General features: G+C 37.0%; 1 protein-coding gene across 4 annotated transcripts in view; it reads left to right on the forward strand.

The window, feature by feature from the left end:
- LOC127876244 (uncharacterized) overlaps positions 1 to 26278 on the forward strand; it is a 66273-nt gene that overhangs the window by 29081 nt on the left and 10914 nt on the right. For all 4 annotated transcript variants that reach the window (XM_052421315.1, XM_052421316.1, XM_052421318.1 and 1 more), the window contains 10 exons: positions 913 to 1020; positions 2560 to 2644; positions 5959 to 6132; positions 13288 to 13390; positions 14024 to 14114; positions 17512 to 17623; positions 20929 to 21034; positions 22431 to 22533; positions 23078 to 23172; positions 25009 to 25416. In XM_052421315.1, the coding sequence (XP_052277275.1) occupies positions 913 to 1020; positions 2560 to 2644; positions 5959 to 6132; positions 13288 to 13390; positions 14024 to 14114; positions 17512 to 17623; positions 20929 to 21034; positions 22431 to 22533; positions 23078 to 23172; positions 25009 to 25416 (1385 nt within the window). The remainder of the gene's footprint in view (positions 1 to 912; positions 1021 to 2559; positions 2645 to 5958; positions 6133 to 13287; positions 13391 to 14023; positions 14115 to 17511; positions 17624 to 20928; positions 21035 to 22430; positions 22534 to 23077; positions 23173 to 25008; positions 25417 to 26278) is intronic.

The raw sequence follows: 26278 nt of genomic DNA on the forward strand, positions 1-26278 counted from the left end.
CTATTGATTTTGAGGTCACTAGGTCAAATGGCAAGGTCACATTGACTCGTTCTTGGATGCAGTCGAGGACCACATTTGCAGATTATATTATGTACTGGTGTCGTGGGGTCTCCGTCCCCACCAGATGATTTTCGTATGATAACTCAAGAACGCTTATGCCTAGGATCATGAAACTTCATAGGTACATTGATCATGACTGGCAGATGACCCATATTGATTTTCAGGTCACTAGGTCAAAGGTCAAGGTCACAGTGACTCAAAATAGTAAAATGGTTTCCGGATGATAACTCAACACTTCTTACGCCTAGGATCATGAAACTTCATCGGTACATTGATCATGACTGGCAGATGACCCCTATTGACTTTCAGGTCATTAGGTCAAAGGTCAAGGTCACAGTGACTCAAAATAGTAAAATGGTTTCCGGATGATAACTCAACACTACTTACGCCTAGGATCATGAAACTTCATAGGTACATTGATCATGACTGGCAGATGACCCCTATTGATTTTCAGGTCACTAGGTCAAAGGTCAAGGTCACAGTGACTCGAAAGAGTAAAATAGTTTCCGGATGATAACTCGAGAATGCTAACGCCTAGGATCATGAAACTTCATAGGTACATTGATCATGACTGGCAGATGACCCCTATTGATTTTCAGGTCACTCGGTCAAAGGTCAAGGTCACAGTGACAAAAAACGTAATCACACAATGGCTGCCACTACAACCAACAGCCCATATGGGGGGCATGCATGTTTTACAAACAGCCCTTGTTCAATAAATTCTTGTTTAGTTCAAATCTTGCCCAGGATGGTGTTGACATGACAGTTAACTGACCACGGTTGTATGAATGAAACAATGTCAAACTCTGGGAAAATTCCAGCAAACAACCCATAAACATGTATCTGTTGCAGCGAGTATGTGCGTGAGTATCGCAAGCTTCACAAAGACCTACGTGAGTTGGACTACAAGATACGGGATGAGGAACACCGTGCCCACAAGGCAGCTGAAGCCAGGGGAAGGTAGGGAAAGGGCTGGCTTTTATTCAACATTCAAAGCATCTGCTTAAAGTATTTTCTGGGTCAACACTTTGCCTGAACGGGATGTTGTCTATAAACGTTAAAAAAATATTGGAAAGTGTTGTCTCTTAATAGCCTGTGGTGACTTCACAGGATTGTCTGGGATCACACTTTGCGTGTAAAAATACTTACTAAAAGAAACCCAACAAGTTAATATTTGTAATTCTCATAATAAATGTAATTTGTGTTACTCTGCATTGGACTATAAAAAGGCATGAGTGTAGCAGAAAACCTGTATTTGTGCTGCATTTTCTCTGCAATTTAAAACTGAAAAAAGGAAAGGCTTTTGGATGTAAGTTTAAACTGGTTCTTTTCATAACAAAAGTAATTCTAAACTTATTTGTAATGTCCCCCACCACTATAGTGGGGGACATATTGTTTTTGCCCTGTCTGTTGGTTGGCTGGTTGGTTGGTTTGTGTGTTTGTTTGCTCCAACTTAAATATTTTGCCATAACTTTTGCAATATTGAAGATAGCAACTTGATATTTGGCATGCATGTGTATCTCATGGAGCTACACATTTTGAGTGGTGAAAGGTCAAGGTCATCCTTCAAGGTCAAATATATAGCTTCAAAGCGGCGCAGAAGGGGACATAGTGTTTCTGACAAACACATATCTTGTTTTTAAATTACAAACTTAATTTTACATCTATAGTAAAAAATGAAGAAATAAGTAAAGGCTTTTGGATTAAAGTTTTAACTGGTTAATTTTGTTACAAAAGGAATTCTACCCTTTCATTACACAAGTAACTCTGAATCGAAAGATTGTGTCTTTAAGAATGTAATATAAATATAACATATAATTTGATGATGGATAATTTATATGTATAAATGTAACAAAAACTGATCAGACATGATGCTATGAAAAGTGCTTCAGACAGGAACTGTCTGATCCTCTTTTACCAGTTTTAGCTTACCGTATCACTAAGTGCTTGTGGTGAGCTATTGTTATGACCCTGGCCTACATTATTGTGTGTTTCAGTCCTCAACATTTAGCATGTCACCACTCTTGAGGAAACATTTTCCTATTGGATTTTGATAAAACTTGATCAGAATTTTTATCAAGACAATATCTGGGCAAGGTTCTTAGCTGGGTCTTGTGTGTCCAAAAGTAAGGTTACTTGGCTATATTTTGTATAAACCTGGCCAGATTAATGCCTCAATCTTGATTTAAGAGTGTTTATCACAATATAAAAGCCATGTTTGAACCTTGGTCAAGTGGGGGCAAAAACTTAGTCACCTGGTCAAGTCAACCTGGTCAGTCTGACCGACTTCAAAATCATGCTTGAGGGCACAACAACGGGTGGTTTCCAAGGTGATATCGCCCTTGAGGACGTATCACTGGACAGTGTGCTGTGCCAACTCCACAAGTGTTTGTTATACTTTGAGCTTGGGTGAGCACTCTAAGGCCACCATAGACCTCTTGTGTTTGTTTGTTTTTTGCTTTGAATATGGATATTATTCCATCAAATATTTTCTTACAGCCCAACTAAGAAGCGGTCTTCAACAGATCACTTTGATCCTGAGTTTGATCCCAGAACAATCAAGAGATCACAAAGAATTCAACAGGTTAGTGACATTCTTAAACCATTTTAATACATCATTACATGCTTAGTTGAGGCTAGTATTTATTAGTCCCCTACCGGTTTCACCGGAGGGGACTTAGGGTTTGCGCTCCGTCTGTCTGTCAGTCTGTCTGTCAGTCAGTCAGTCCGTCACACTTTTCTGGATCCTGCGATAAATTTAAAAGTTCTTAATATTTTTTCATGAAACTTGGAACATGGATAGATGTCAATATGGACATTATGCACGTCATTTCATTTCGTTCCTTTGTCAAACATTCTGGTTGCTATGGGAACAAATAGACTAGAAATACTGCTGAAAATGGTGGTTTTCTGGATCCTGCGATAACTTTTAAAGTTCTAAATATTTTTTCATGAAACTTGAAACATGGATAGATGGAAATATGGACAGGGATCATATTTTCCCGCAACATCAATCGGTCTGGATTCAAATGGGGAAAAGTGTCCAAAAATTTATATCCGAAATCATGACAAATTACATGCACTGAACCAAACAAATATCTGTGTGTATGTTGGCTACTGACAAAAACAAAACCAAATAGTTAAGAAATAATTTGTGTACGTTATATAGTTTGTTGTCAAATAACCCACGGCCGATAGTTAAGATGCGTAAGGATTAAATCACGAGTGCAAAGCACAAGTGATTTGAAACCACGCATCTACACTTCCGGTCGTGGGTTATTCAACAACAAAGAATAAAGTACACGAATTATTTCGATTCTAACACGATTTTTACTAAAGATTTATACAATTTATATTATTTTTCTGTTCTGTCGATCAGATCCGCGACTTTCACATTTATTGCCGGATTATTAGGCTGGTTGAAAATGTATCGGCATGTTTTGTTAAGTTACAGCGCGTGCTCTCAGTGTATAATTATTGCAAAATATCAGATTTTCTTCTTTGTTTATATGAAAGTTTACTGTATCATGCATGAAATGCACAATTTCCACGAGAATAACATCGAAGTTTTCATCTCCGAAGTAACTTAACTGTCCACGATTTTATCACATTACGGACCGATTAGTGTGCATGGTATAAGCAGTGAAATTATCGATTGATATTGACACTGGTTTATTCACGCATGACTTATACACAACCGCGCGAATCTTCGCTGCTTGGGGTCATACTCTGATACTAGTCGGCTGACATGCAATAAACTGGTCCTGAGCGGTTTAGAGACTGCAGCGAATGGTTTATCACACCTAAGAATGTAATGAGAGTGTGTTAGCATGTGCACTGTGTAATCAACTTCATGACTCGGGAATTTTAGCTAACAGAATCGGACCGACTGTTTGGGATTTTCAATCGGTCTTTCATGACCCCAATCGGTCTAGGACCGACAAAACCGAAAAAAATATGATCCCTGAATATGGACATTATGCACTTCATTTCATTTTGTTCCTATGTCAAAAATTCTGGTTGCTATGCCAACAAATAAAAAAAAAATATTCTGAAAATGGTGGAATTTCTGACAATGGTGGAGCCGGTAGGGGACTAATATTGCTTGACAATAGTCTTGTTATGCCCCCCTTCGAAGAAGAGGGGGTATATTGCTTTGCACATGTCGGTCGGTCGGTCCACAATGGTTTCCGGATGATAACTCAAGAACGCTTGGGCCTAGGATCATGAAACTTCATAGGTAGATTAATCATGACTTGCAGATGACCCCTATTGATTTTTAGGTCACTAGGTCAAAGGTCACGGTCACAGTGACCCGGAATAGTAAAATGGTTTCCAGATGATAACTCAAGAACGCATACGCCTAGGATCATGAAACTTCATAGGTAGATTGATCATGACTCGCAGATGACCCCTATTGATTTTGAGGTCACTAGGTCAAAGGTCAAGGTCACGGTGACCCGAAATAGTAAAATGGTTTCCGGATGATAACTCAAGAACGCATAAGCCTAGGATCATGAAACTTCATCATTAGATAGATCATGACTCGCAGATGACCCCTATCGATTTTGAGGTCACTAGGTCAAAGGTCAAGGTCACGGTGACCAGAAATAGTTAAATGGTTTCCGGATGATAACTCAAGAACGCATACGCCTAGAATCATGAAACTTCATAAGTAGATTGATCATGACTCGCACATGACCCTTATTGATTTTGAGGTCACTAGGTCAAAGGTCAAGGTCACGTTGACCCGAAATAGTAAAATGGTTTCCGGATGATTACTCAAGAACGCATACGCCTAGGATCATGAAACTCCATAGTTAGATAGATCATGACTCGCAGATAACCCCTATTGATTTTGAGGTCACTAGGTCAAAGGTCAAGGTCACGGTGACCCAAAATAGTAAAATGGTTTTTGGATGATAACTCAAGAACGCATACGCCTAGGATCATGAAACTTCATAGGTAGATTGATCATGACCCGCAGATGACCCCTATCGATTTTGAGGTCACTAGGTCAAAGGTCAAGGTCACGGTAACTCGAAATAGTTAAATGGTTTCCGGATGATAACTTGAGAACGCTTACGCCTAGGATCATGAAACTTCATAGGTACATTGATCATGACTCGCAGATGACCCATATTGATTTTCAGGTCACTAGGTCAAAGGTCAAGGTCACGGTGACCCGAAACAGTAAAATTGTTTCTGGATGATAACTCTAGAACGCTTTTGCCTAGGATCATGAAACTTCATAGGTACATTGATGATGACTCGCAGATGACCCCTATTGATTTTCAGGTCACTAGGTCAAAGGTCAAGGTCACAGTGACAAAAAACGTATTCACACAATGGCTGCCACTACAATGGACAGCCCATATGGGGGGCATGCATGTTTTACAAACAGCCCTTGTTAAATCTTGATTCCAAAAGCAGATATGTGCAAGCTTATTTGATGTATATGGAACAAAATGGACTCCTACCATTTTATCAATTATATTTTCACTCGTCACACTATTTCTATGAGTGAGTTGCCTTTATAAACAACATTTTTTTTAGCTTTCAGGGAGGAGACATACTGTTTTTTGAGTCACTCTGTCGTCAGACTGTGTGTGTCAATATAAAATATTGTAAAATTGTGGCAAACAATTACATTAAAACTTAAAACATTTTCTGACTTATTTTCCCCTGAAGATAGCATAAAATGTGGTGCCAGAGTATTAGTCTCATTTGTGAAAGTGTGAAGTTTAGAAATAAGAATTTTCGTGTAACATAAAATGGAATTGCCAAGTCAAGGAAAGCAAAAACTACTTGTGTAATTGATTCTCAACCTCATCTGAGAAAGACCATGTGAAAAATGGTCAGCTCTATGTATTTTTACTTGAAAATGATTTTTCACAGGTGCGTGACATGTGGAAAACTTTTGAGGACTTTGACCGCTCCAAAGAAGCAGAACAGGATGTGGTGGCTTCCATTGTTGACGGGAAGGTCAACAAGCACCGAATTGATGGCTCCAGCATCAATGTGAAAGTGCCCGACATGGTTCTCAGGGAATGCCATGATGAAATAGTGAAGGTTTGTACAAGCAATTTAAGTTCTCTTGAAAGTATTAATTGTTTTCCCTAAACTGAGATGACATGTTATTACAACAACAGCAAACAGATATTTATGTGCATTTATATTAGTGGTTATTAATAAATTTGTCATCATCTTCTAATTTTTGAATCATAATAAATCAATTTTAATCGTTTTACAGAAAATGTCCAGTCAGTAAAAAACATTTTTAGCTCGACTATTATATATGAAATATATATAGTGGAGCTATCCTACTCACCCCGGCGTCAGTTTTAGCATGCAAATGTGAAAGTTTGGGTACTACCCCAAATATTTTCAATATCGCTTGACAAATTGCTTTCATATTTTGCATACTTCTTTACCAACATGACCCCAACCTATAAACTAGAGCAGACAACTGTATCAAGCATTTTGTAAGAATTATGGCCCTTTTTTAGCTCGACCAATATATATGAAATATATATAGTGGAGTTATCCTAACCCACCCCGGCGTCAGCGTTTCCATTTCCATTAGCGTGCAAATGTTAAAGTTTTCGTACTACCCCAATTATTTTTATTGTCCCTTGACATATTGCTTTCATATTTTGCATACTTGTTTACCAACATGACCCTAACCTATAAACTTGAGCAGACAACTCTATCAAGCATTTTGTCATAATTATGGCCCCTTTTCCACCTAGAATATGCAGCAAATGTTAAAGTTTTCGTACTACCCCATTTATTTTCATTGTCCCTTGACATATTGCTTTCATATTTTGCATACTTGTTTACCAACATCACCCCAACCTATAAACAAGAGCAGACAACTCTTATCAAGCATTTTGTCATTATTATTGCCCCTTTTATACTTAAAATATGCATAGTATTGATAAATCTATGTTAAAGTTTGCCTACTACCCCAAATATTTCCTATATTCTTTCACATATTGCTTTTATTAGCTCGACTATTATATATGAAATATATATAGTGGAGCTATCCTACTCACCCCAGCGTCTGCGTTAGCGTGCAAATGTTAAATTTTTCGTACTACCCCAATTATTTTCATTGTCTCTTGACATATTGCTTTCATATTTTGCATACTTGTTTACCAGCATGACCCCAACCTATGAACAAGAGCAGACAACTCTATCAAGCATTTTTCATAATTATGGCCCCTTTTCCACTTAGAATATGCAGCAAATGTTAAAGTTTTCGTACTACCCCATTTATTTTCATTGTCCCTTGACATATTGCTTTCATATTTTGCATACTTGTTTAACAACATCACCCCAACCTATAAACATGAGCAGACAACTCTATCAAGCATTTTGTCTTAATTATTGCCCCTTTTATACTTAGAATATGCATACTATTGATAAATCTATGTAAAAGTTTGCGTACTACCCCAAATATTTCCTATATCCTTTGACATATTGCTTTTATATGTTGCATACTTGTTTACCAACATGACCCCAACCTATAAACAAGAGCAGACCACTGCATCAAGCATTTTGACATAATTATGGCCCCTTTTACACTTAGATAAATGAACATTTTGCTTAAATTGCCATAACTTCTTTATTTATTATCACATTTTATTATTACTTTGACAAAACAACACTTACCTAAATACCACAATGGATTCCACCCAAACAATACCCCACGCCCCTACCCAGAATCCCTTCCCCCCACCCCCCCCCCACCCCCTAACCTCCCCCCCCCCCCCCCAACAAAAAAAAATAATTTTTTTTTAACATCATCTAATAAATTACCACACCCCACATTATACCCCCCTCTCACCTCCCCTATCCCCCCCCAAAAAAAAAACTTTTTTTAACTTGTAAACATCATCTAATAAATTACCACACCCCACATTATACCTCTTTCTCACCCCTCCAACCCCCCCCCCCCCCCCTCCAAAAAAAATTTTTTTTGTTGTTTTTTTTCCTTTTTTATTTTTGAAAGATCGTATAATAAATTATTGAATATGAACAATTTCCCCATGATGGCTTACGTTATACTGTCAAGCACTCGAATAGTCGAGCGCTGTCCTCTGACAGCTCTTGTATGTTGCAAACTTGTTTACCAACATGACCCAAACCTATAAACAAGAGCAGACCACTGTATCAAGCATTTTGACATAATTATGGCCCCTTTTACACTTAGATAATTGAACATTTTGCTTAAATTGCCATAACTTCATTATTTATGATCGCATTTTATTATTACTTTGACAAAACAAAACTTACATGAATGCCACAATGGATCCCACCCAAACAATACCTCACGCCCCTACCCAGAATCCCTCCTCCCCCCCCCCCCCCCCCAAATTTTTTTTTTTCAAACATCATCTAATAAATTACCACACCCCACATTATACCCCCCTCTCACCCCCCCCCCCCCCCCCCAATTTTTTTTTTTTTTTTTCCTTTTTTATTTTTGAAAGCTCGTCTAATAAATTATTGAATACAGCGTTCTAGATAAGCTGCATATCAGCGTAATATACGCATAAGAAATATCAAGATACACTCAATTTATCATTTCCTTGCGTCCATTTAAGCAAGCAAATCTGGAATGACGCAAATTATGTAAATTCTCTGCGAACGACGTAAGCAAAAAATATAAACAGCTGATTGTCTTTAGCCAATATATCAGACTGGCTTTCGTAAAAATTAGAGCTAATTTGTGCGCTGGATTGTAGAAATAGTTAGCCAGTCCGTATGTATACTCTGTATAATCTAAACGCATGGTAAATTTAGTATTGATTTTTATAACAGACAGTCAAGCGCTTATGTGTTTATTAACATGAAGAGGTCAACATGGCTTCTTCGAAGCCAGAACAAATTACTTCTCAAAGTAAAATTGATTCTTTTTATACGGCAAAAGTTGTATCGAGTAAAAAGATTGTACTCCCAATACTTAATTATTTGATTTCCTCTGTTTTTAAATAAGAAAGGACACACTTAAACGCTAATGAAACAATTGTTGAAAGTTGGCAAAACAGTTTTCCGTGGCTCTCGGTGGTGGACGATAAGGACGAATTTTGTCTTAAATGTAAAATCTGCCAACAATACAAGGCTACTATGAAGGAAAACACAAAGTTTATGGTTTATTATGTTTAACATGATTAAAGTAGTGTGTCTGTACCCCAGCTATATTCTTGTTTTACTTTTAGCAAATTACCCTTTAAGCAAGGCAAAATTTGACCATTTACCCCCATGCTTTGAAAAGTAGGGGTATTTACCCCCATGAGTAAAAAATTATCTATAACACTGTGAATATGAACAATTTCCCGATGATATATTACGTTATACTGTCAAGCACTCAAATAGTCAAGCGCGCTGTCCTCTGACAGCTCTTGTTCACTAAGAATATGCATATAATTGATAATCTATGTTAAAGTTTGCGTACCACCTCAAATATTTTCAATGTCCCTTGACATATTGCTTTCATATTTTGCAAACTTCTTGACCAACATGACCCCAACCTATAAACAAGAGCAGACAACTGTATCAAGCATTTTGTAAGAATTATGGCCCTTTTTCCATTTACAATATGCATATACCTTTAGTTACATTACCATAACTTCTTTATTTATGATCAGATTTTATTAATACTTTGACAAAACAACACTTACCTGAATACCACAATGGATTCCACCTAAACAATAACCCACAACCCAACCAAGAATCCCTGCCCCCCTTTTTATTTTTGAAAGATCATCTAATAAATTACCACACCCCACATTATACACCTCATGCCCCCCCCCCCCTTACACCCCCCCCCCCCAAAATATTTTTTTTCCCTTTTTATTTTTGAATTATTATTGAATATGAACAATTTCCCCATGATGGCTTACGTTATACTGTCAAGCACTCGAATAGTCGAGCGCGCTGTCCTCTGACAGCTCTTGTTTTTTAGAGCTTCTTTTATATGATCAACCAGGGCTGGTAAACAGTATCTTTTGGGTTGCAAATGGCTTTTTAAAACAAGCAATTATACCCCCATTACCATTGGTAATGGGGGCTATATAAGAGTCACTTTGTCAATCGGTCTGTCCCAAAATTTCATCTGATCTTCACCAAACTTGGTCAGAAGTTGTATGGAGATGATGTCTACAGGGTTGTCATTATGATTGTAAACAAAGGATTATTTTGCAAAAGTAACCGATTTGCCGGGGGTCAAGGGGCGGTGGCACCCTTGTAGGTCCAGGGCAAGGCCCTGGTACGGAGGTTAGGTGGGTGAAGCCCCCCGACCGAAAACGAATTCTAGACATTTAAGGGAAAAAATACTGCTATTCTCAGAGCATAAAAAGTTAAAATGAGGTCTAAAAAGAATAGAAAATTTTAAGATTTTCACAATTTTAGTTTACTGTACAATGTAAAAACATATTATATTGATAGATCTTTGCATGTTCCAATTCTATCCATTACCCAATAATCCAGTATTATTACAATTTCTTTTTTCCAAAACCAAATTACGCCCAATTTTGACGATGAATGTCGTCCGCCATTTAACGCAAGTGCATATACAAATTGAATTGTGGGATTGGGGAATTCCCATTGAACATGCGTGAATCACGTGACGCGATTTGAGAGCATTGAGAACCTTTTATATTTAGTAATTACGACAAGTCAACCACTTAATCTAAGCTGTTACATGTACGGTATCTCCTTTCAGAAAAGTTTCCGAAAGTGAAAGTGAATTTCTGAGAATAAAAACGCGCCTTTCTTTAAATTTTACAGAGCACTTTTCATTCCGGATCGTGATATAACTTGTCATGTTATTCATGCATGTAGACCTATATGTATGCATAGTTTGACAATCTCAAAACACATTATTTACCTACTTATTACATTACATGTATGTGTTATGACCATTTGTATAACAAAATGCATTATTTAATTGAAGTATTTTCAAATGCGTATAATTAAATGTGATATCCGAAATCATTTTCAGATTTCATTATTAATTGAAAATTAAGAAAATTCATGCAACAGAGACACATTTCTCGTGTTTTTCATGTACAGATGAAAATCATACGAAAGTTAGACTTCATGTATAACATCACGTTATTCTTCCTCGGAGAAAGCGTGGACTTAAATATTTAGATGCTGAATAACAACTTCGTAGCGCAGAGGTCGCTAATATCTTTTATTTTGGTAAAAAATGGAAGAGCATTTTTTTAATATGTGGAAACCTTTTCTCTCAAAAAACTAGTTAATTACGCTCTACAGTGCAACATTCGTTGAGATACGGTCAGTAGTAATCTGAGCGCTGATTGGTTGACGTGCTTACCAAGAAGAATTTGATTGACAGCTGGAAAAATCAATATTGGCCACTCGCTGAGAAATTCATTGAAAACAGTAGCTTCTAGGTGGAGTTAATGGACTGACTGAATGACCGGGCGTCGCTCTACTATAGTATGGTTATTCCTCGTCAATTATTGTCGGTTTGCATGATCAAAACTTCCGATCGCAATTTTAAAGATTCTGGAAAAACAACCGATTTTCTGGCGTTTTTAACCAATGAATTCGATTGGCAATCGGTTAATAATGACAACCCTGTTGTCTAGGTCAAGTTTGAATATGGGTCATGCCAGGTCAAAAACTAGGTCACAGGGTCACTTAGTGTGTTTTAAACTGAAAGTTTGTCCGGACCATAACTGTCATTTATCGTTAGATTTTAAAAGGACTTGATACATTTGTTAACCATCATGGGGCGGTGTGTCGTGTGAAAAAAGTATTCAATATCGCAAAGGTTAAGGTCACACTTGGAGTTCAAAGGTCAAATGCTTGTCCAGGCCATAACTTTGTCATTTATTGTGAGATTTTAAAATCATTTGGCAAATTTGTTCACCATCATATGACGGTGTGTCACGCGAAAGAATTACGTCGATATCTCCAAGGTCAAGGTCACACTTTGAGTTCAACGATAATAAAAGCTTGTCCGGGGCCATAACTATGTCGTTCATTGTAAGATTTTAAAATTATTTGGTACATTTGTTCACCATCATTGGACGGTGTGTCGTGCGAAATAATTACGTAGATATCTCCAAGGTCAAGGTCACACTTAAAGTTCAAAGATCAAAAATGGCCATAAATGAGCTTGTCCGAGCCATAGCTATGTCGTTTATTGTGAGAATTTTAAATCATTCGGCACATTTGTTCACCATCATTGGACGGTGTGTCGCGCGAAAGAATAACGTCGATATCTCCAATGTCAAGGTCACACTTTGACTTCAAAGGTAAAAAATGGCCTTAAATGAGCTTGTCCGGGCCATGACTATGGCGTTCATTGTGAGATTTAAAATCATTTGGCACATATGTTCACCATCATTGGACGGTGTGATGCGCGAAAGAATTACGTCAATATCTCCAAGGTCAAGGTCACATTTTTAGTTCAAAGGTCAAAAATGGCAATAAATGATCTTGTCTGGGCCATTACTATGTCATTCATTGTGAGATTTTAAAATGACTCTGTACATTAATTTTGTCACAGTCATTGGACAGCGTGTCATGTGAAAGAATTCAAGAGTTCAAAGGTCAAAATGGCTATAAATGATAATGGCATAATAATTCTTAAAAATCGCCATAAATTAGATTCACTTGTTTTGTGAAGACAGCATTCAAATTAGTCTGTGTCAATATGGCATGTGGGGGTATACGTCATGTCTGTGACAAAGCACTAGTTCCAATTTGAAATTCTTCCACCTTTTGAAAACCTTAGATCTGTGAAACATTCATGACCATACTGATATCAATGCTAGATGATGTATTTTCAAATATAAGCACCAGTATCTAAACAGTAACAACCATGCCTTTTGTGCCTCGCTCTTGGAAAACTTAGTTTAATTCATGTGCATAAAGTGTCGTCCCAGATTGGCCTTTGCATTCCTCGCAATCTTAATAGGGACAACACTTTCTGCCTAAACTGGATTTTCTCTAAGAAGTGGCTTCAGTCTGCACAGGCTTATCTGGGTCAACACTTTCCGCCTGAACAGCATGTTGTCTAAAAAGAGACTGGCTATAAATGGAAAATACCAAAAAAGTGGAAAGTGTCGTCCCTGAATAGCCTGTAAGTACTGGACAAGTTATTCAGGGATGACACTTTACACACATGCATTAAGCCCCATTTTCCCAGAGTGAGGCTCATGTGGACTGTTTCATTTTCAGCGCAATGTGGGAAACACGTACCAAGGTGGCAAGCTAAGTCTAGAGGCTCTCCTACAGCTGTGGAACCTCTCACTGCACCTGGTCCTCGAGAAACTCAAGCAAGGTACTGGGAAATCAGTTATATTTGTCCCCATGATATTTCATGGCTTTTCAATAAATGACTTTTTCTTGACACAAACACACATTTGTAGATTTCTGATTTTTTTTAACAAATGAGAAATTTATGTCTATCATTTTCTGATGTGATTGTTTGAAATTAGTGGGTCAGTCATTCCACAAAATCAACGCAAATTAATGTTCCTGAATTCCAATTATTTTACAGCTTTTTTACTGACAAACTGCCTTCTAGGCCCATTCTGTACTGTAACAGCCCATGTAAGGACACACAGACACAATATTTTGGTGATGTTGATGGTCTCCTAAACATAAGAATAAATTGAGCAGTGTACTATGAAAATTAGGATTAATGCATGTGCCTAAGGTGTAGTCCCCAATTAACCGGTGCTGTCTACACAGGCTTATCAGGAACATCTTTTGACACTTACGGGGAAAAAAAGTGTGGGAAGTCTCATACATGAAAATTCAGTTAAGGCGTAAAGTGTTGACCTTGCAGACTGCACAGGCTTATCTGGGAAGGCACTTCATGCACATGCATTAAACCAAGTTTTCCAAAACAATGCTCAATCAGTTATATACTATACACGCCCTCAGTCTCACAGTGTGTTTGCATGTGCAGTGGGAGTCCCACAGTTTGAGGAGGAGGTACAGAAGCTGACCCCACAGGTGCACGTGCAGCAGAACTTTACACAGCTCTCACAGACCCTCAGGTAAATACTGGAGACTCGGTCTGGGAAAAATGGGCTTAATGCATGTCCATCAAGGGCCGTCACAGATTTGCCTGTGCAGTCCATACAGGCTAATCAAGGACCAAATTTTCCTTCTAGACTTGATTTTTTATTAGAATAGACCTCAACACATGCATTTAGCCCAGCTTTCTCAGTACATGGCTCACTATATCTTCGTTTCTGGCATAAGTATATGAACTAAGTACTGGCAAACTAGTTTACCCAGTTCAGGTGTTAGGAAGTGAATTGACCACTGTTATATTACTGAAATACTGATGAAAACTGCTAAAAATCCAAACAAGCGAGCTTGGCTGAATACAAGGATATTGAAAACAGAGCCTGCATGGATGGATGTTAAAAATGATTTAACATGAAAATTAAAAAAAAGTGGAACATGCCTCCCTAGTTTCAGCAATTGGCTCAGTCACTTGTCCATACAATTTTGGGCAAGGCATACAACTGAAACATTTTTTTGGTAACTTAACAGATTTAATGCACATTACAAGTATTTGAACAGGTAAACAATACATGTACTTTAATTTAGAAATTTTAACAACTGATTTTAAAATGAGCAGAAAAGTTATCATAATGCATTGAATTTGTGTGAAAATAAAATTATTGTCTATACAGGAAGGTTTAGGCGTACCATGAAGGAATTATTATGCCCCCTTAGAAGAAGAGGGTGTATATCGTTTTGCACATATCGGTCGGTCTGTCCACCAAATGGTTTCCAGATGATAACTCAAGAACGCTAAGGCCTAGCATCATGAAACTTCATAGGAACATTTATCATGTCTGGCAGGGTTTTTATTGTTCCCAATCCCAAAAAGTATACTTTTTTCCCAAAATCTGGCAACAAATTCCCAATTTCCCCCAATATTTGTATTTAAAGAAGTGTCTTATGCGTATTTTATCTCAATTTTAATTCAATTACATCTTACAAAGTATTATGTGATTTTGTTCTTTTAATTTGAATGATTATAAATAGTTATATCAAATTTAGTATTTCCCTAATCGGTGGACTCGTGTGAAAAACGAGGTTAATGAATTTATTTTCCCAATTTCATGAAAATGCCGATAAAATTCCCTATTCCAAAGCTATGGGCTATCTTCCCAAAAAGTGGGAAAAAAAACCTGCTAGGTCAAAGGCCAAGGTCACAGTGACTAGAAACAGTAAAATGGTTTCCGGATGATAATTCAAGAAGGCTAAGGCCTAGGATCATGAAACTTCATAGGTATATTGATCATGACTGGCAGATGACCCCTATTGATTTTCAGGTCACTAGGTCGAAGGTCAAGGTCACAGTGACTCTAAACAGTAAAATGGTTTCGGGATGATGACTCAACAATGCTTAGGCCTAGGATCATGAAACTTCATAGGTACATTGATCATGACTGGCAGATGACCCCTATTGATTTTCACGTCACAAGGTCAAGGTCACAGTGACTCAAAACAATAAAATGGTTTCTGGATGATAACTCAGGAACGCTTGGACCTAGGATCATGAAACTTAATAGGTACATTGATCATGACTGGCAGATAACCCCTATTGATTTTCAGGTCACTAGGTCAAAGGTCAAGGCCACAGTGACTGAAAACAGTAAAATGGTTTTCGGATGATAACTCAAGAATGCTTAGGCCTAGGATCATGAAACCTCATAGGTACATTGATCATGACTGGCAGATGACCCCTATTGATTTTCAGGTCACTTGGTCAAAGGTCAAGGTCACAGTAACTGAAAACAGTAAAATGGTTTTCGGATGATAACTCAAGAATGCTTAGGCCTAGGATCATGAAACTTGATAGGTACATTGATCATGACTGGCAGATGACCCCTATTGATTTTCAGGTCACTAGGTCAAAGATCAAAGTCACAGTGACCTCAAGCAGTAAAATGGTTTCCACTACAACTGACAGCCCATTTGGGGGGCATGCGTGTTTTACTAACAGCCCTTGTTTCAATTTAATTTGCAAGATATTCAATTATAAAGATAAAAGTGAACTTCAACATGTATGATATGTATATCCTTAAATACTGTTGTTTATTCACTGTAACTTCAACAAATGTGGATGATGGGGTCCAAGCCACAAGACCACAATATAAACAGATCCCGTTATAAGTTCTGACCTGCTTTATTGCCATGTTGTGTTGCCATTCACGAAAACATGCATATAAACCCTATTGTATAACTAACAGTATACATGCTGCTTTTCCTATGTGCATATATATCGCAATATCCAATCTAATTACATCAAATAAAATAATATTTCTGGCCATTTATTCTGATAAATTTGTTTAAGAATTTCATAGACACAAACATACCCCATTTTACAGAAGTCATAAATGTACAGTGCATTATGGGACAGAGGTTTCATTTTAATAGGCACTTTCTAGAATTAATTATAACAACCAATGGATGAGTGATTTAAAATTGAATGCAGTACGCTTCAAATGTTTTATTGTGTCATACACTGTCATGCAAAAAACATGCCAACTAGAAACTTCCTGAAATAGAGTGAAAATCAAAATAAATTTCTGTTAATTACCCTGCGTTTGGATGTAATATCATCTTGATTATTTTTTTAATTTCTCTTTTCCTGTTACTTTTCAATTGCATTTTAGCAGACAATATTTAAAAACATATTGTCTGCAAATAACAATGAAATGAAACATGTCTCCTTAGCCTTGTCAAAGCAATCAATTTATCAAAAGATCGATAGCACATAAATAGAAACAGCATTAGAGCGTGAAACATGGATAAACCTATGCTATTGTTCACACCTTTAATTGGATCAAACAATAGATTATCACACTCAAACTGTCAAATGCCCTAGCAAAGTGTCTCTAATTGAGTTTAACTGAGAAATAAAGCTCTCAGCACAATAGGCGCGGCCATATTTGAATTTCATGAAAATGAGTAAGACCGAAGTGGAATGTTGGAGAAAAAACTGGAGCCAAGACCCACCTGCATTATTTTGGATACAGCGTTATAACAGAGCGCGTTATATTGGATTTAGTGTATATAGTAAAACTAATGCTGAAACAGTTTTGCATGATCGCACTTAAAAAATCGTTGAATGTGTTAATGTTGATAATCTTCTACAAAAACATGTCCAATTAAAAGGCTGAGTATGTCTGCACAAGCTAATCAGGACAGGCACTTTCTACTTTTATGTAGTTTTTCTTTAATTGAGGTCCCTTCTAAATGAAAATTCCGGTGTTGGTAAAAAGTGTCGTCCCTGATTATGTTGAACAAAATGCACAGGCTTATTTCAATCTGGGACAACACTAAACGCACATGCAATAAGCCCTGTTTTCTCAGAACGAGGCTCAAATTAGTATATGAAGTGTATCACAATTTTAAATCTTATTATAGGGAGCAGATGTCCCAGAAAATACCAGAAATGAAGGCCAGTGTCCACGATTTGAGGAATTGGATGGATAACAAGTTCTTCCAGGATGTGTCTCCAGAATCTATTAGGTCAACAGTAAGTGAAGGCAGGGCTCCTCCAAAATCCCAGTGCTCAACAAATAGCAAACAAAATATGTACACAACAGTTTGTAGAACTGGACAATATGTTGATAAAGACACTAGTGCTAATAAAATTAAACAAGGTGCGAAGCAAAAAGGGTGCAAAGTATTTGATGATGCCAGGGGAAAAAGGGGCAGTGATCTGAAACTGAAAACACATCATTTTATTGATAACACAGAACAAAATCCCAGGTTAACAAAGGAGATGCAAAATAAAACTAAAATAAGAAATCTTGATTTTGTTGGTAATGGTCTTGATCAAAACAGTTTTCCTGACAACAAAAATAGGAGTAAGGAAGAATTGGATTGTTTTGGCAGTGACAGGAATGATTGGAAAGGTCTTATTAAGAATGGACCTAGTAAGAAAAGTGGGAATGATTTCACTAGGGAGCTGGATTCTTCTCAAGGCCCTTATACAGAAAGTGGCGATATTGTGCCACAGAAATCACTAGATTGTTATGTTCATTATGATACGGAATATGGGAGAAGTATTGCAAAGGAAGAGCTAAATGGCAATGGCTGTGATAAGGACAGTTGTTTGTCTCAGCAAGATCCTGTTCTGAATTGTTCTATTAAGAGAGATGGCATATCTTTGCCAGAAAAAGCTCTTGGCCATACTCTTAATGATAAGGAAAGCAAGAATAGTTCTGCAAAGAATGACCAAATCTGCAATGATCAGGAAATTGCGAATTCTTTGGCAAGAAATTCTGTCTGTCAAACATATGAAGAGGCTAATGCTAGCGGTTCTGTTGGCTCAGGTAACTGCTTTGAGTGTGGATCTAAATGCATTTGTGGCAAGACTGCTGTTGCGAATGTTGTTCCAGACTTTCATATTGAGTCATATCATGCAGAAGTAGTCTCAGGGCTGAGCAACTTTGTCCACAGCAATGGTGCCAAGTACGGAGTTTTAAGTGATAAAAGCTCACAATTGAACAGCTACCTTGAGAAGCATTACATGGTTACGCCCCTGAAAATCAAAGAGTTGGAAGATGCCTTGAGAGCAGACAATCTGCATCCCGACTGTCTTATAGTGGAAGCACGCAGTCTATGCTCACCAGACCAGTCTATAGACACAAACAGCTCAGGGTACCACTCAATACGTGCCTTTGAGGATAAAACTTTTAGTGCATATTCACATTCAAGTATTAGTAAAGATATTGTCAAGTCAAGTCATGCCTCTGGAATGGTTCAAAGATCTGGTAGCAATTCACATACAGGTAAACTTTCAAAGAACTTGTCCCATAAGAAGCAGGTCACCCTGACTTCAGCTTCTGGAAGGGATTATGATAGTTCTAGAAACAGCCTTGGTCATGTCCCAACAGGGGATCCTTGCGAAAAGACTTTGGTAGAGTCTAGAGAAATGTTTGTAGATACTAAATGTGAGGTCAGTGGTTGTAAAGACCACAAAAGAAATCAGACAAAAACTGGGTTTGAGTTAACAATTCTAAAACCTCAAGTCAATTGCTCTCCTGTAAAAGACATGAGTGCCAATGAGAGCACTTTCACATATTCTAAACAAGATTTATTGCTAGATCTTGAGGAGTATAAGTTGTTTTCCACTGGGACTAAATACACAGAAATCGTAGATCCATCAGAGGATGGAATCATTACATTGGTATCATCCTCATTAGGAACAGAGGTTGTACCCAGCCCAGGCGTTGGGATCTCTATGAGAAATTCGTTTGACCAGGTCACTGCACCTTGTACACCTGTGAAAAACACATCAAATACAGTAGCGCATAAAGAAAACTATTGTAGCCAACCTGTTCTTCCCTTTGTGTCAAAAACAATCAGGAGGTCATATGATGGGTCAGAAACCTTTTATGGCAGTCCTAAAGGGGCTTCAAAAAAGGTTCGATTTTGCATTTCACATGCTCAATAAAAGTGGTTTTCTCACTTTTTAGGCATATTGGTATTTATTGTACTGATAAGCAGATTGTAAAATGATGAAAAATGGTGTATACTAGTTTACATCGAATGTGTTTTTGTAAATTCTATAATTATCTTATTTAAATGTGTTTGATTTTGTTTGTTACATTAATATGTTATGACTACCAGTATGCAGTTTATGTATATTTTTTTAATGAAATACAAATGGGATTCCACCATGTGTTCAAAATGATAGTTCTGCTGTGTTTATTTTATACACATATGCAAATTAATTAAGTGTTCAGATTTGATCTCACTTCCCTTTGGTTCTGTACATTTTTCACTGTTCATTGGTTATGATTGTGTTCAGAAGGAAAATAAAGCGTATGTTAAAATAAAAGTGTTAATTTGTCTTTGCCTGAACAATTAGCACATGGTGGAATCCCAGCAAGAGTTTTAAGCTAAAAATTGTTAAATTTGTCAAATATTTGAAATTTATTCATTTTTATAGTCGGTTGTTGTAGTTTTTAGACTCATTCGAGCACTGGGATTTCAACATGTAGTTATAATTCAGATAATTCCCTTTAAATGCAGTTTCTTAGCCCAGCTTGAAAATAAAATATTTCAGAAAGATGTTGTTCAGTGTTACATAAGTTTTAGTTTTGACATGTCTACCGGTTAACCCTTTGCATGCTGGGAAATTTGTCCTCTGCTAAAATGTTGTCTGCTAAATTTCTAAAATTAGCATTTTGTTCGATTTTTTTTCAAAGAATACTATCAGAATAGCAAATAGTTTGGATCCTGATGAGACGCCACGTTTTGTGGCGTCTCATCTGAATCCAAACTGTTTGCAAAGGCCTTCATTTCCGGTTCCAGCGCTCAAAGGGTTAATCCACATTCAGCATAATATTAGTAGAAGTCCTTAGGAGATTTAATTAGTTAGGGTATCCAATATTATATCGCTTTATTAAGACGAATACATTCTTTGAAATGCATCAGAGGGAATATAAATATTCTGTTCTGGCAAATGGTGTATGAATCTTTTCTGTAATGTAGTGTTCTGCTGGATGATGATTTCATGGAATGCATCCTTCCCCACCCCTTGAAGCTGTCTTGAGTGGTCAACGTATGAAATGTGAAGTTCAATGTATTTAGCAAACCTTCAAGAGGAAATGAATGTATTGAACTTGTAAAAAGAAATTATATTTATATAAGCAAATGGATTACACTTATAAAACCTAAATTTTAAATGCTAAATCAAGAAATTAACTGACTTTAGCAAAATATTAGAAAATGACAACAGTCCAAGTTAGCAATCTGCCCTGTCACTTTAGCAGCGTCCTATAGCTGTTGTAATTCAAGATCTCTCCCTTCATGTACCATGTTTGACAGTCCCTGGGTGTAGGCCTAGTTAAGCCTTCCCCTAAGTTGAACTTCTCCCCTGGAGCAGCCACTACCCCCACAGATCCTCTCAGCGCCACTGTGTGGTCAAAGCAAGGTAAGGCTTGCTTCTCAATTATTATTTTTTTAACATAGTTATTTTAGCTGAATTGTATGGAAAGTCTTGGGCTAATAGAGACACTCTTGAGTCTGTTTCCTGGGACTTTATACAGGCATTGGTCTACCGCCAATATGAGCTTAAACACTGAGCATTAATTTACACCATTGCAACTTCTGTTTTGTTAAATTGAGATAGATATAACAGTTGAACTGAAAAAAGATTGAGTACTCCCGCAAACAAAATCAGGCAGTGGGTTTATTAGAGTGACTGTTGGTTCGTTGGTCTACATAAAATGTTATACGTTGGTGGAACAAGTCTTCCCCTATTTCTCATGGATTAAACTTAAAATATGTCATCACCATGATGTAGATATGTGCAAGACATTTTGTTTATGCCTATTGCCCACACATTCCTGAGTTATTTGCCCTAGAACATAACTTACAAAACAGTAAGGGGGTATGAGTCATGTTTGTGACAAACCACTACTAATATTTGCTGCTGATAATTGCAAAATTCTTGCACAAATCAGGAATAAATACTATTTCTGAGTTTTTATGTCCCCTAGTATATACTGGGGGACATTGTTTTTGCCCTGACTGTTGGTTTGTTTGTTGGTTTGCGTCAAACTTTAATATTTGCCATAACTTTTGCAAAATTGAAGATAGCAACTTCATATTTGGCCTGCATGTGTATCTCATGGAGCTGCACATTTTGAGCGATGAAAGGTCAAGGTCTAGGTCATCCTTCCAGGTCAAAGGTAAAAAATATGGGTCAAAATCATCAAACTTTAACATTTTTCATAACTTTTGCAATACAATGTATTGAAGATATGTACTTCATATTTGGCATCCATGTGTATCTCATGGAGCTGCACATTTTGAGTGGTGAATGGTCAAGGTCATCCTTCAAGGTCAAAGGTCAAATATATGGGGGGGACAAAGTGTTTCACAAACACATCTTGTTTTTAGATTGGAAATGTTGTAATGATTTCATATGTTGTGCATAACCTTGATTGTACAGTGTGCCTCCTTTGTTAACATAGCATTGGCAGAGCACAGTCTTTCATTCCTTTGCAACAATACCATTTATTGAAATCACAAAACATTCTTCAATAATAATCAATTGCAAAATGAGTCAAGTTTAAAATAAATTAAAGTTCAATTTATTTAAGCTGCAAAAATGATTGGGGAAAGAGAAATATACTGAATCAAACTGCCAATCCATGTTGTTTTTACTTTAAATCTTTCACTATTCTAGCAAACAAATCTTAAGTGAGGGAAACTATGGAAATCATTTAATAGGCATGTGCAGCTGGGTGTTATTTTACTACTACCCTATCGCTTCAATGTGCATTTGTTAAAGCATATAAGTATGTGTGTTGATTCCTGATTAGAGCTGGACACCCCAGTAGCAGCCCAAGAGATTGCTGAGGAGCTGAAAGAGAGGGCTCGCAAAGGGCCTCAGAAGTTGTTCAAGGAGCCAGACCTGCTGCACAAGTAGGCAAACTGACAATAGATGAATTCAGATATGTGGAAGATTTTTAGAAATGGCGTTACGAACAAACGTGGTCCATTTAAAGTCCTGTTCAAATCACACACCTTATCACCCTTTATTATTGTACTTAAACTACCAGTAGTACATAGAATGGGTCAGCGTGGTTTGTATCTAGGGATAAGGTTTTTGTTCCGAACTGTTGTGTAAACAAGGATAACTCTGTATTAACTCTACATGATTTGGTTTCTGTAATCAATCAGCCGTATTTTATAAACAGTAGGGATGAGAACAAACAATCAAAAATCAACACAATATTAGAATCCAAAACTTATATTTGAATATTTGTTTTTGAAGCAAACTTTAAAAAAAATAAGTGCAAAGTTGCATCTTTTGGTTCTGTGCAAAAGACTTCCTATGGTAATTGTTTGGATAACAGCTGTCATCAATAAATGATATGATAATTGGCATACGGGAGTGTATCAGGAGAGGTATGATGTCTTTATTTGTTTTATATGGCAGATAAGTTATATGAAATTAACATTCCAGAGCTCCTGACTGGTCCTCCATTCCTCGTCCCAGCACAGACACTGGTTCGCGCCAGTCATCCAGACCCACTTCAGCACGCAGCAATGCCAACACTGGTAAGGGCTTGTGATTTATAAGTAATGTGTGTAAAGTGTCATCCCAGATTAGCCTGTGCAGTCCGCAAATGCTAATCAGGGACAACACTTTCCGTTATTTTTGTATAAAGAAAATCTGTTCTAATAAAAAATCCAGATTAGGCAAAAAGTGTTAATGCTCAGGCATTAAGCTTTTTTTTCCTCAGTTAAGGCAGAAAGTGTTAACGCTCAGGCATTAAGTGTTTTTTTCCTCAGTTTAGGCAGAAAGTGTTAACACTCCGGCATTAAGCTTTTTTTTCCTCAGTTTAGGCAGAAAGTGTTAACACTCAGGCATTAAGCTTTTTTTTCCTCAGTTTAGGCAGAAAGTGTTAACGCTCAGGCATTAAGCTTTTTTTCCTCAGATTAGGCAGAAAGTGTAAATGCTCAGGCATTAAGCTTTTTTTTCCTCAGTTAAGGCAGAAAGTGTTAACGCTCGGGCATTAAAGGGATCTTTTCACGCTTTGGTAAATTGACAAAATTGAAAAAGTTGTTTCAGATTCGTAAGTTTTCGTTTTAGTTATGATATTTGTGAGGAAACAGTAATACTGAACATTAACCATGCTCTAATATAGCCATTATATGCATCTTTTGACGATTTTAAAACCTAAAAATTATAAAGCGTTGCAACGCGAAACGATTGAATAATTTGGAGAGTTCTGTTTCTGTCGTTAAATTTTGTGAAACTACGAAGATTGCTTATATAAGGTATAAAATACGTCAAGAATGTGTACACGGCGGAATAGCTCAGTAGGCTAAAGCGTTTTTACTTCAGGACTCTGGCAGGACTCAGGGGTCACTGGTTCGAAACCTGCTCCGGGCAATGTTCTTTTCCTTTTTTTTCTTGATTTTTTACTGGAGCTTTTATGATCCAATGTTTACATTTATCAATATAAAGCATTTAATGAATAAGTTAAAAAAATGCCAAAATCTGTGAAAAGGCCCCTTTAAGCTTTTTTTTCCTCAGTTTAGGCAGAAAGTGTTAACACTCAGGCATTAAGCTTTTTTTTCCTCAGATTAGGCAAAAAGTGTTAACGCTCAGGCATTAAGCTTTTTTTTCCTCAGTTAAGGCAGAAAGTGTTAACGCTGAGGCATTAAGCTTTTTTTTTCTCAGTTTAGGCAGAAAGTGTTAACACTCAGGCATTAAGCTTTATTTTCCTTAAGCAAGGCTCATATAGTTTCATAATTTTATTTTTATCATTATGTAATAGTATTTATAGCATTGCTATTGAAGAGAGCCAGATTTTGTAAAATTTTAATCTAATAATTTGTATGCTTTCAAAGTAAGGAGCATACAGTTGCCACACACCATCATTAATCTCCTTATGACCCAGTATTACCAACACGTGATACCAAGTTCTGTTGTTTACTTATCAGCAATAAAGATATATTGATCTGTTATGCTATCATGATACAGAATTGGTATATGACCTGGTTACTCATAGCAAATAATAGAACAATTGTAAATGTTAAGCAACTTCTGAAAAAAAGGCGGTCTATTTCTTTGTTTTGTGTCCCAAAGTTACTACAGAATAACTTTAACAAATCTTCTTCTGGAACCACAAGGCCCAATGATTAAAACTTTGGTATGTAACATTATATTGAGGCTCTCTACAAACTTTGTCTAATTAATGCCCCTGGGTTCAAAACTTACATGACCCTGCAGTCCCATTTTATTGTTACCACTGGCCATATATTACTAGAAGCGGCTTCTGGGAGTTTTCTTTCTACTGTGACAAGTTCTAGTTATCATAAATGCTCAAGAGAAGTAGAGTTTAAGACCTTTACATCATTTAAGTTTGCAATATCTCACATTCACAGGTGGAAAATCTTCATTTAAATCGACACCAAAATCAAGTAAAATTGGAGAAAAAGACAGGAAAAAGGCAAGTCTAAAAGCTACAGATGACAGGTCTTTTCAAAAACCAACAAGTCCAAGAACGCTGGTTGAGTCAGTCCCAGATGGCGCTCTCAAAGGAAGAGCTAGGCATTCAAAGAGAAAGGAAGACGCAAGCGACACATCCCTTCCTCTCTCTAGTCGTTCAGGGTATTCATCAGACAGAACTTTGACTGAAAGATCAATAAAATCCAGCCCCAGATCAGAGCGATCATTCAACAACAGAGAACTATCAGACATTGATGATAACAGGCCAGCAAGAAGAAATGCAACTGATATTTTGGTGGATGAGATAATGGGCGAAGCTGTTGTACTGTCTCCTTTTAATTCAGGTAAAGTTTCACCCATGGCCCCATTAGTAATATTGGAAGGTGTTTAATGCTTCTTTGTATATTTTAAATTAAAAATGTATTGGTCAACTAACAGAAGTTGTACATTTTAATGCCCCCGGTTCGAATGATCGGGGGCATATTGTTTTTGGCCTGTCTGTCTGTTTGTCTGTCTGTCATTCAGTCCTAAAACGTTTACCTTGGTTAAAGTTTTACGATAACTTTTGCAATATTGAAGATAGAAACTTGATATATGGCATGCATGTGTATCTCCTGGAGTTGCACATTTTGCGTGGTGAAAGGTCAAGGTCAAAAAAACAAATCCAAGGGAAGTAATAAGCTTTAAAGTGAGATAATTATCTGTACCTGCCAAATGATAAAAAATAAATATAAATAATAAACCTCAACATCAAAACTACACAAACATTTTTTTTAAAGAACATGGCATTCAATAGGTCTAATAATGTATTATACAGTGAATATTTGGTCAGTGTCATTGTGTAGTTGAATTTATCCAACAGGTGGAGGAAAGATTTATTCCGTGAGGCTTGCCTTCCCTTTTAAGCCTTTCTGTGACGAGTCGGAACAATTCACAAAGTACACAAAGACACTAGCTTGATATTCTTTTTACTTTACCTATTTGTTGTATTTTTATTTTGAAAATATCCACATTTAATGGCGAAAAATAATATAAAAAAGTAAAAAAAACACATACAATTAATATTACCTAACGATAACCTTGTGTAGTGATATCAAATTTTTATGTCCCCCACCCACTATAGTGGGGGACATTTTGTTTTTGCCCTGTCTGTTGGTGTGTTTGTTTTCCCCAACTTTAACATTCTGCTATAACTTTGGCAATATT

This window comes from Dreissena polymorpha, chromosome 4, assembly GCF_020536995.1.
Source record: "Dreissena polymorpha isolate Duluth1 chromosome 4, UMN_Dpol_1.0, whole genome shotgun sequence".
In the NCBI taxonomy this organism is placed as follows: Eukaryota; Metazoa; Mollusca; class Bivalvia; order Myida; family Dreissenidae; genus Dreissena; species Dreissena polymorpha.